The following is a 12,022-nucleotide window of genomic DNA, read 5'->3' on the forward strand; positions in this document are numbered from 1 at the left end:
GGGTGGAGGAAGCCTGGTGAGGAGTGTGACTGGGAGTCTCCCATCGAGGAAGCAGGCCACCCTGGCCAAATTGATGGGGAGGGTTACCAAGAAGGTAGATAGTGCCCCAGTCACTGGAGCACAGCCTCTTTCCCTGGTGTAGTGGAGACAAGGAAGAGCACCAGGAGTAACCGGGGACTGTCTAGGTCCCCCCTAGCCCAGAGGGTAGCAGAACTGGACAGAGTGTGTGGGGGGGAGAGGATCCCTACTCTCCCATCACTTGCCTGGCTCTATTTTTTATTTAAAAAGAAAGGCAAAAGAAAGACTTCCAGACAGCAGAGCGGCTCAGGCAATGAAGAGGCCTAGGGTTGCCTTGCCCCCTCACCCCACCAAGGCCACCCTTCCCAAGCACCCTCTCCAGGTTCAGATCCTGTGAGGCGTCATCAGACATTACAGCCGCAAACTTAGCCTCAGCTCTCCTAGTTGCACCAGTAGGACTTCTTGTCTGTGTGGGTTTGCCTCTGTGGGTGCAGAGGTGGGCCTTGAAAGGGTGCTCTTAGTGCTGTGGCCTGGAAACACCAAACAGCCACTGCCGCCGTTTCTTTTAGCAGTGTTACCATATTGATCCATGTATAAGACGATCCAGGCTTTGGGGGTTATATTTTAGCATATATTTTTTTACTTATGCACACGTATATCCAATAGTCATCCTGTACAAGTTTGAGAATTGCATGCATTTTTAAAATGAACCCATAGATGGTGCTGTTGTCTTTTTTATTTAGTAGTAGTTCAATTTGCAAAGATTCACTGCTTTTAAAGGAATGTAGGTATATTTTGATTAATATATTAAGCAAAATGGCTCAGTCTTGACCACTGTTCAGTGACACAGGGCATGTTTTGCATTCAAAAATTATCAAGTTCAGTTTTCAGTTGTTTTGGATTGGTCTAGGTAAGATCCCTTCTGAACCATTGGGGAGTCCTTCCAGTCATTGTCAAAAGTACTGGACTAGATGATCAAATACATCTATACATACTCCCTATGTAGAGTTGCTGAATTGCATGGTGGAAGGCCATCTACATTAGTTCCTTCAGACATTTTAAAATAAATTACAGAAATCTAATTATAGTTTCCAAGATTTTGGAATGTAATAGTTTTTAATCTGTTATAAAAGTTGGTGTGTGTGTGTGTGTCTGCAAACCATATGGAAAATCAAAAATAAAGAAATACTAAAAACAAAGAAATATTTCACTTCTTTCTTCCCATAGCCAACTTATATAGACTACCATTTTCTGCTTTCTTAGATGAATTTGCAGGCACCATATTAGGTGGTATGTTTTCCTGATAAATAGGAGATTAAGGTAGCAAGCAAAGTAGACTAGAGCCTCAAAAACATTTGATTATCTACTTTTTGTTTATATCTTGTGTCTCTGACTTAGTACAATGTACACATGATGTGAATGAATATGAGAGCCTGTTGCTTCATTCTGCATTTGGTACTTCCTAAATAATCTATAGATAAATTAGATAAAGTGATTTGACATTCACTACCAGGAGAAAGATCACTGAGTAGACACAGGTTTCTAGAATGTTTAAAATCTACGAATTTTAGGTTCTGGCCTCTCAGTATGAATGTTGTTGCATAAATTTACTGTTGATGTGTCTGCTTCACATTTAGCATTTCTCAAAGAGACCTAGTGTAGTGTATTGGCTTGGGACTAAGCTATGATGAGTAAGGAACCCTCTTATTCAAATATCTCTTCTGCCAGGAATGTACTAGTGAAACGTTTCTCTCTTTGTTGCAACAAAAACACAAATGTAATTGTAAGGTTTACAGTAACAATGTATATGAAGCATTTTGATCTGTATGAATGATAAGTATTGTTTGTTACTTGATAGGCTGCAAAACGAGGAATCCTTTCCTCAGGTCGTGGAAGAGGAATTCATACACGTGGTCGAGGTGTGTCTCGTGGGAGAGGCAGAGGAGGAAGAGGTCGAGGTCGAGGAAGAGGTGTTTCTGTTCATGCTGTCGTAGATCATCGTCCCCGAGCACTTGAAATCTCTGCATTTACAGAAAATGATCGTGAAGATCTCCTTCCTCACTTTGCAGTATGTACAAGATTTATTGTTCTTTTACTGGTGTTGGTCACTGGGCTAAATCTACCTTTCTGGTGCAGAAATACATTCTCCTTTTCCCTGCTGTATCCCTTGACTACTCAAAAACTGTTTTTCAAGAGGTTACCAATTCTCCAATGCCTGTTTTGAAGCTCTGTATGGGGCTGCAATCGTGAGGAGTTATTGTTAAAAAGATAAAAAAATATTCAGGAAAAATAAAATGTATACCTTGAGCTTCTGGTAGAATGTTTTAGGTTTGACAAATGCCAAAACATATTTTTGCAGAGATTAAAAAAGAAAAAAAGAAAGAAAATGTTTAGTAGGGGATGGTGCAGGTACCGGTTATGACTACAAGTTTAGTTGTGATGCCTTTCATAACTTAATTGTCTACTAAGAAAAAAATATTGAACAGTAATATTATTGAAACAGATACAAATAATTGCTCCTTCTCACATAATGAGGTTTAATTTAAGGCAAACTGTGTGCGCCATCATTTGAGGTATCTTGCAGATATGTGTACTTTTCCTGTACACAAAATAAGCTAGGAAGTCATTGGTTGTTGTTATTGTAGTTGCGTGCCTTTAAGCCATTTCTGACTTATGGCAACCCAAGGGCGAAGCTTTACTAGGATTTTCTTGACAAGAATTGTTCAGAGGGGGGTTGACATTGCCATCTATGGCTGAGAGAGTGTGATTTACCCAAGGTCACAGTGGGTTTTATGGCTAAGCTGGGAATTGAACCCGAGTTTTAAAATGCTTGATGGCTAGATTTTCTTACACAGAGTTTTCTTGCCACATAATTCTCACTAAAGGCAATTTCATTTGACTTCTTCTAAGAATATCAAGGCAAACGTCAGGCATGGCTATTAAAGAAAATTCTTAGATTGTTCTTTGAAATGCTGTTTGATAATCAAGAGTAGTTTCTGTGGTCTTTAAAAAAGTGAATATTTTTTTCCCTTCAGTTATTTATCTTTTGTGTACTTTTCAGTTTCCCTTAGGCTCATTTTAAAAACTTTTTTGGACCGTTTTTGCTAAGTCACATTGGCAGTCCTACTCTGCTAATGGTCTTTGTGTGCTATAAATTGAGCATTTACATGAAGAAATATTTCAACTAATTCACTTTTCTTCTTAAAAAGCAATATGGTGAAATTGAAGACTGCCAGATAGATGACTCATCTCTCCATGCAGTAATCACTTTCAAGACTAGAGCAGAAGCTGAAGCAGTAAGTCTATCTTCTTCCCTTTTTTTGTTTTTGTTTTTTGTTTTTTGTTTTAAAGAAAACATACTTTTATGTAAGAAGGCAGGGTGAAATTTAACAATTCTGTAGAGCTTCCATGTTCCAAGTCATTTTATGTGGTGAGTGCTTCACTCTTTCCTGGTTTATTTAATTAACTTCTGAAAGTGAAATAAGAAAACAGGGGAGAAATGACTTTCCTACTTCTTAATATCACAGCCTATGCAGCATGGTGGTAGCATTGAGTGCTGAAGTCATGTGCCCTAAAAATGTATTGGGATGTAACTTGGAGCATTTATTTAGTTGTTTGTGGAAGCCTCAGTATTGGGAAGCACTGGTTTCTACTTGTTTTTTTATTACCTTTTAGAATACTGGACTTTTCTTTAAACTTAGTTTTCTACCTCTAGTTTTGATTAGAGAAAAACAATCAAGAGAAAGTGTTGATTATGAAACTAATCAGTTCTAGAAAGATTGGATTCTTGGTGACATGGTTGTCCTGTTTGTGAATATTAGGATCCTAAAATTAGAATGTAATGAGTTGTAGATTTTAATAGCACTTAACTACTTAATAGTGAAAAGGTTTTGTATCTATAATGAATATATTCAGCTCCGATATTTTAAAAAAATGAAATTCAAGTATTAGAGTTTGAAAAAAGTTGCATTTGTTCATATCATATATAATAAGCATCTGTTCACTTTTCTCTGAAGAGGTATGTTTCCTATAGTAGATATGAGCACATTCTCAAATAAAAACATAGCAGCCTGACAGATTTGAAAACATCAAAAAAAGATTCATATGCATAAATCTGCACATTATGTTTCTACTTGTTAGTAAATCAAATATATTATAAATAGTAATTGACAGTAAATATTTATCACCAAAGAAGTTACAGCTTCATAAAAGCTTTCTTTGAAAGAATGGTAGCTAATATTTTACTGCCTTGAATGAAAAAGGTTTAAGTTTTATGGTCATGTACATTTGTGCTTGGGAGAGGAGGATTCCCTAGTCATAAAGTGTTGCATTTTTATGTTTGCAGTAATTTCTTTCAAAGATTACAAGTTGTTTCTGAACTCAAATGTCACATATAAGTATTCTTAAAAATGCCACTTTGCAACATTATGATGAGACCATGGACCAAAAAACCCTCTCCTGAGCTGCATTTTAATAGGTGTGGAATCTTTTAAAATTTATCATAAATTTATATGTACAGATTTAAAATTTATACCTAGGGACTTTAATATCACACAATTCATGTTCAGATGTCATTGAACATGTAATTGTTTCCACATTTCACATTATACTGTACATTCAGATTGTACTATAAATCTTTTGTGACTGTGGCAGTTATTTCGGAATGTTGCTAACGCTGATTTATGCTAGTTCATGTTACTTTAATTTGAACATACTATTTCCAAAGCAGCCACTTAATGCATGTGGTACTTAAGAAGGCATGAATATCCCATAGGTTAACTCTTTTTTTAACATTTCAGTTACCAGATCTTTGCAGAAAATTGAATCTTTTACAGCAGTATAAGTTATATTCACTATTTTAAAAAATTATTTCTATTTTACGTTGGCTCATTTTGTTTTGGGACGTCCCTGCCTATAGTAACACATGAAGATTAAAAATTATCACTATTTCGGAAGCAGTATACCAGTGAGGAGATTGTTCAGTAACGCCTAGTTGCTCTGTGTCATGTGCTACCTTCATCTAGAAATAATTCAGGACTTACAAAATCATTTGTTTTCAATCTTCATTATTCAAGAGGCATTGTTTTAAAAACACTGTATAAATAAACTTTGAAAATTTTAATCTGAGATGTTATTGTTGTTTGTTTATATTGTGCCATTGACGTACATGGTACTTTACAAATAAAACAAACAAAAACTGTGGGTCCTGCCAAAGACATAACAACTAAAATATGTGTATGTGTGTTTATACATACATACAGTAGTAGATTTATTATGATCAACTGATCAAACATATACACACATACACACACAGAGGGAAGGAATGGAATAATAAAAAAACAAAACTAAAATACAGTTGTAAAACAAATTATCCAGGTAAAAACCAAAAATAAAAAATAAAGCAAACTGACAAATGCATGTAATCAAAATATACAAGATTATAAAACAGCATTAAACTATAATTCCATAAGCTTGGTAAGACAAGAATGTGTTTAACTGAGATTTAAAAATAATGAGGGAAGAACCATCCACAAATATTGAGAGAGGCAGTTTCAAGAGTATGGAGCAACAAGTGAAAAAGGATGATACTGAACCAAGGAAGAGTGAACCCTTGCTTCAGTGAGAAGTCTAGAGTATATAGAACACAGATCTCAAACATGCTGGTAAAAGAAATAAGGGCTGAAAAATAGCGGGTATGATAATAAGCCTGTCTACATTCTAGTCTAACTGCAAGGAGCTTTCTTGCCCCAGAATTGAAAACTGCAGAAATCATTATTGGGTTTTCAGGAACTGGCATGGGGCAGGGGCATTTTTAATATATTTTTCTTTTCTTTAGGAAGAAAACATCCATGTTGCATTACAAATTGCTTTTAAGAGTGCACTTAAATTTCAAAAGTGCTTTGCCATGTGACGTGGTGAATTGCAATTCCAAGACCATATGGCTTGGCTTGGACAAACAAACAAACAAACAAATAAATAAATAAAAATAGTTCCTTAAACCTCAGCTTGGCATGAAGAGGTGCTTTTACAGTTACTCTATAGCCCTGGTATCCGTTCTCTTTGGGGTGTTAATTACTGAAGACATTTTCTTCCTAAAGGAGTGTTTTGTGTTGTTCTGTTTAGGCTGCTATCCATGGAGCTCGATTCAAAGGTCAGGACTTGAAGTTAGCCTGGAACAAGCCAATCACAAACATGTCCACAGTAGAAACAGAAGAGCCAGAGCCAGACGAAGAAGAAGTAAGTGTCAGTTTGTTTGTTTGTTTAAAATATAATCTTTTCCTTTCAAGGAGAATTAGAAAACTTAAAAAAAACCCAAAGTGGATTTATTTCTGCTCTTGTGGTCTTCTGCCACTTGATGGCTTTCTAATACAGTTCATACCACTTTCCTTCATTGGTTGGGGGTGAGGTTGAACTTTTTCATGATAGAAATGATAGGATGAGGACTTAAAACGCTTATCAAATGAATCAGTAATAACAGTGCTAGAATATAACCAGTAGTTGTTAATAGAGATGGTTGGTTTAATGAAAACATACGAGAGACTTTTGGAAAGTCTCCATTCTGCCATTTTGTCTCCAATACCTTCCAGGTATGTGTATCATAATCTAATCTGTGAAATTCATTATACTAGAAGGAAGTGGGGTATTGTGGTGGTTCATGATTTTGGAAAGACCATGTTGTCTTTTCAGAGAAGTATTTTTCTTTGCAAATGCTAATAGTGATATTTTAGAGTACTTCAATGAAGCATGAATACTTTAAAATAGTTCTAAGTTTTTTAAAAAATCAGCGTTCGTATTTTTCTGTTTGCATGACTTCTTTGTGTGTGTGTGTGTGCACATCTTCAGGTCGCCTGTGGACTTAGGGTTGCCCCATGATTTTCATTGGGTTTTCTTAGGTAAACAATACTCAGGGTGGGTTGACAATTCCTTCCTCTGAACTATAGCCTATAGCTCCTAATTCATAGCTGTCCCAATTACTTTGTAGCTAAACTGATACTTCACGTTGGGACTTTCTTAACTAAACTGGGAACACGGTCACACAGTTAGTTTTTATAGAATGCGAGTGAGTGATACCCAAATCTTACCAAACAGCTTTTGTATCTACTGTATTGAAACAACAGCCTCTTGGTCCGTTTGACTTCACTTTCTCAAACTGTGTTATTTACAATTTCATGTTGTTTTAATGCAGTACACCAGTATTTTCCAAATCCTTTCTTTTAGCACTCATATTTTTAAAGTGCTTTATTACTTAAGACATGTTTCCTGTCCTTACATATATTGGCCTTTTTCTGGTTTACTTAACCAGATTATATTTACATTCTCTTCCACTATTACTGAACCAGCCCTCTCTCTTCTTCAATAAATTCCCATACATAATGGATTTCCAATCAGAGTTCCCTCAAGCCTTTTGAATTTCTTAAATGTCAGCTTTTCCTGAGATAAAAATTCACTACTGCTTGTGGCATAGACACTTAGGAGTATTGAAATAGAATATATCTAATCACCAGATCCTAGATGTATCAGCTGTAGAGTAAATTATAAGTGAGAGCCCACACTGCTTTTACTATAAATTTTGTCATAGTTGCTGTTCCAGTGTCAGGACATTATTCTGTTATTTATGTTCTTTAGTTTTGACCTTTGTGTATAGAAGATATATATTTAATTTATGAAAATTTCTTTTAGGATTTCTTACCCATAATTGACTAGCTCTAGCTCTGAAGCAGTATTGTATATTAATTTCAGGAAAAATACATTTCTTTAAATACAAATATTTCTCTAATTAGAGGTGTTTTAGTAGAACAGAAGACAGCAAGGTCATATTCTTATATATTTATTTAGGCTCTATCCTGTCCTGCTCATGAAATCTAGGGCAGACTGTAGAAACTGTAGATGGAATTCTGTTGACGCATTTGTTCTCGTGTAATAGTCTATTGTGCTAGCAGTTGCATTGTTATAGGGTCATACTATGGTGGCAAAGAAAGGCAGATAAAGTTTGTGCATCTTATGAAGGGCTTTTTCTTCTTGCTGACGTTTGTACTGGCACAGTTACCTGAGCATAGTGCCTTAGCAGGTCCAATTTATGAATAGGAAGGTTGCTCTCCTTGAAGAACTTTAAAAAATCATTTCCAAAAATCAAACATCTTCATATGTATCTCCCTGTTCTGTCAAGTTGTATGTTTATAAAACCCATGACATAAACTTTGATGAGTTCTGTGTAGTCTGGCAAGAATTACAGAATAGCTCAGTGAGACACAGTTTTAATCCATAGTTACATGTTACATGTATGTACTTGTGGCTTATGCACTCTCTTCTCATCATCTGATGTATGCACATGGAAGAACTTGTAATAATTTGCCTCCATTTTCATCTGTTTTATATGTGCAAACCTGGAATTTTAATTAATGGCCCGAGACAGATGGGCCAAAAGCGCCGTGCTATAGCCGATACTAAGGTTAGGGATCATGCAGTAACCGCACACTCCCTAACCCTATTACATGTGGGCGCCGCCATGACAGCCGCACCAACGATGTAGAGGAGAAAGGGGTTGCCCCTTTCTCCTCTTTAGGGCCGACGTGCCAGCGGGCATGAAGCCGCAAGGACACCCCTTTTCCAGGCCGAAGAGAAGTGGCATTTTGCCACCCCAATGCAGCCCCAATGTTATCTCCCGATTATGCAAACATTAACCACAGTTTAAAGTTGGAATATACCAACAAACCATAGTTTATTGCAGGGTTGGGTAAGATATGCAGGAACATTTTTCAGCCTGTTGGAGGACTTGAAATGTGATTTGGGCATTTGGCTTGCAGGTTTTGGAATGAGTCTAGGGGTTTAGAGGAAATACAATGCTTGAAAGGGGTGGGTATCGGGGGCTGAATTCTGTAAAAACCTGGAGAGGGGTACATGTAGCCAATGCTCCACACAATTCTTACTCCAGAATAGCGTCCAACCACTGTTTATCTGGGCTCACACAAAGCAATGAACTGCAGCTAGCTTAAAACTGACACCAGAGTTTTTCATCTCTTCCTTATACTTGAACCAAAGAGGGAGAGGTAAGCACACAGTTTTGAGAAATGGCTAAAAAGAGGCATTGGGTGTGTTTGCATGTAATGCTAACCCAGGATTTAGCATTACATACAGGAGCTGTGCTAAACCTAGGAAACACTTTGTCTCTTACATTATTGTCTCATACTGTACAGGAAAGGGAAATTTCTTCTGACTTTAATTTTACTTTTCCCAGTATCTGGCCTTTTCCCATATACAAATTGGGAATTGTGGTTTACAACACTGGTCAGTGAAGCCAATAACAAACCCTAGATTGTTTGACTCACTGGTTTAACATACTAAAGTATGTTTCAAGCGACAATTTCAGGTTTGTAGGTAACAGTAAGCCAGAAATTGGAGACAGCACAGGAATCTTTTCGGCTACAGGATGGAAGAAATACAAAAGCTTTGTTTGGACTCACAGGGGATCATGTGTGTAACATGTGCACTCTTTCCTTTTTTAAAATACTTAGGTCACTGTAGTGATTTTAGATTTTAGCATTTGATTTCTAATTAGGAAAACAACTATGATTTGTATAATAAATCCAAGATAATAAGAATAAGATGGTTTTTCAAATTTTTGTTATATAGATTGTAACATCACAAGCTATTTGATATAATTGAATTTCAACATGAGGTGTACAGCTCTTGATTTCTTGATATTGCTCTCTCTCTTCTTCTTCTTCTTCTTCTTCTTCTTTTTTTTTTTTTTACCTTTATAGAGAATGAAATAAATATTTTTGTACTCCCCATGCAGTGTCTCAATAGTATTTCCTTTGTAGTTTCAGGAAGAATCATTGGTAGATGACTCCTTGCTTCAAGATGATGATGAAGATGATGACGACAATGAATCTCGTTCATGGAGAAGATGATTCAACTTATTACTGACAGTGCTAGGACTGTACCTGTGTTGCATTAGCATTTCCTAATGTACTTTTGCATATTTGTACTACAGAGTTTGGGTGAAAGTGATGGATTTCAGATAAGACACAAGCAGCTGACTGATCCTGTATTTTGAGTGATTGATGTTCAAGTTGCATTTACACTTCGGTAAATGATTGCTAAAGACATCACATTAGGAACATATGCAATGTTTTTATTACTTCTACAAAAACATTACCAAATTCTTTGGGTTCTTTGTAATTTAAGGAATTGGTCACACAACAAAATGACCAAGAGTTGTTATAACATAGGTAATTTTTTTTTTGTTTTATTCCAAATATGGAATGAATATTTGCATTTAAGATCTTTGTGAATGTTTTCAAAAATTATAGATAACAGTACTAAACTGAAGTCTCTCTAAAGTTATGTATTCATAATATTGCATAGTAGTATGCTTAGGCTTTACTATGTACTAGCCTTTTGTTGGATTTGTGTACGTATTTTACGTATAAGTTTTAATGATACAGTGTATGACTGCTTTGCATATATCTCCTTATCACCTTAAGATGTTTAAAAAAAATAAAGAAATGGAATGGTCTTGGGAAAAAAAGAGAAAAAAGCAATAATGAAATTATATTATGGCCCATGATGGAGAAAAAAAAAACAATTAAAAAAGAAAAAAATGAGACCATTCCAAGTGGTGATCCCCACCCCCCCATACTCAAAAAAAGAGCTGAATCACTGTTACTTCATGAGCTAAAACACTATATCAAACAAAGAAGCAAAGCCATTTGTGTAGTTTATGTGCCCAAAATACTTTAAAATAGTAGAAATTCACAATTGGCTCCATGTCGGAATGTGACTTTCAATAAGAGTTCTTCCTTCAAGAACAAGTCTGACTATTTGAGAACTGAAGAGGACTTGTTCGTTGCATGGCGAACATTCATGTTTAAGAAAGAAAGCAAAGTTTGTTGGCTGGTAGGTATTAATTCCATATATTATTAACCACTTAAAGTTATGTACATGATACAAAGAGTTAAATAGAGGTTTCCATCACAATGAAGTAGTGTCAGACAGGACATAAGGGATGGTCAGAAGAAGAAAATATGAGTTCAAGTTAAGCCAGTTTTTAAGTGCTCAGATAGAATGGTCTTTGATATGTGTATTTTAGAAATGAAGAAGTCAGAAGCATCTGGTTTTGGTTGAAGCTGAGTGGGCCTAGCTGCCAGTTTTTCCCAAGCCAATTAGAGGTGTAGTTTCACAACAAATTCTAATGGTGTCTGTCTTGCTGTTATACTTTTCTGGTTGAATTTTTTTACCACTTTAACTTTGATGCATCAGACTGGGACATCTTAGCTATCCAGATACATATTTTGTTGGATAATTTATGTGGAATTTACTCTGCAAATTTATGTGATACTGTCACATGAACACTTAATAGTATTGACCAGAATTCACTAAGGCATACTGAAAGCATAAATGTGTAGTAAATGTGTAGTGTCTCCTGGCATGACTCTCCTCATCCAGTCCTCACTTGCTGAACAGCAGCCACTGCAAGCAACAGGTGCCTGTTCTCCATCTATTGGTAAGCAAGTGACTGAGATTCCAACACATTTCTATGAGTGGTATCCAGTGCAACTACAAGAAGCAGGGTTCATGTTGCAATTCCCCCTCAAGCTGGCAATGGCTTGCATGAGAGGAGGTGGGAATGTCAGTCAGCTGCTTCCAGAACAACAGAGGAACACACCCCTGTTCCTTGCAGTTGCTGCTGTCTGCTAAATGGGCATTGCAGGACATCCTTACATTTCCCTAAACTAATAAATACATACGGGTTGCGAATACAAACCAGTCATGAATATGTAACTCTGCATTACCACATACATAATTGCCGTAGTTCATTCTGGCCATTACCCCATGTTTCAGCTTCTTCCCATGTATAGATTTTTATAATGGGCAATGCATTTTGTCCTTGGGGTGCTTTTTTGTTCCAGGCAATATAAATTTGAGACCAAAATCTTTTTTTTGGAAGAGCAAACTAGTATCAAGAAGCAGTGGTAACATTCTGATTGTCACTAAGTGGGCA

The 12,022-nt window shown here is 36.3% G+C and overlaps 1 protein-coding gene across 3 annotated transcripts in view; it reads left to right on the top strand.

Annotated features, from left to right (window-relative positions):
* Positions 1–12,022, top strand: part of RBM26 (RNA binding motif protein 26) — a 75,472-nt gene that overhangs the window by 56,267 nt on the left and 7,183 nt on the right. For 2 of the 3 annotated variants that reach the window (XR_016280154.1, XR_016280153.1), the window contains exons 19-22: positions 1,877–2,086; positions 3,228–3,314; positions 6,142–6,255; positions 9,840–10,917. Coding sequence is in view for 1 of the 3 variants with exons in the window: in XM_089511179.1 (XP_089367305.1) it covers positions 1,877–2,086; positions 3,228–3,314; positions 6,142–6,255; positions 9,840–9,929 (501 nt within the window). In the remaining 2 variants the exon portion in view is untranslated. Of the gene's footprint in view, positions 1–1,876; positions 2,087–3,227; positions 3,315–6,141; positions 6,256–9,839; positions 11,875–12,022 lie in introns of those variants that run through there. The other variant, XM_089511179.1, reaches the window with a different exon arrangement.

Source organism: Sceloporus occidentalis, unplaced genomic scaffold (assembly GCF_023333645.1).
Source record: "Sceloporus occidentalis isolate IW3139 unplaced genomic scaffold, rSceOcc1.0.p SCAF_2, whole genome shotgun sequence".
Classification (NCBI taxonomy): domain Eukaryota; kingdom Metazoa; phylum Chordata; class Lepidosauria; order Squamata; family Phrynosomatidae; genus Sceloporus; species Sceloporus occidentalis.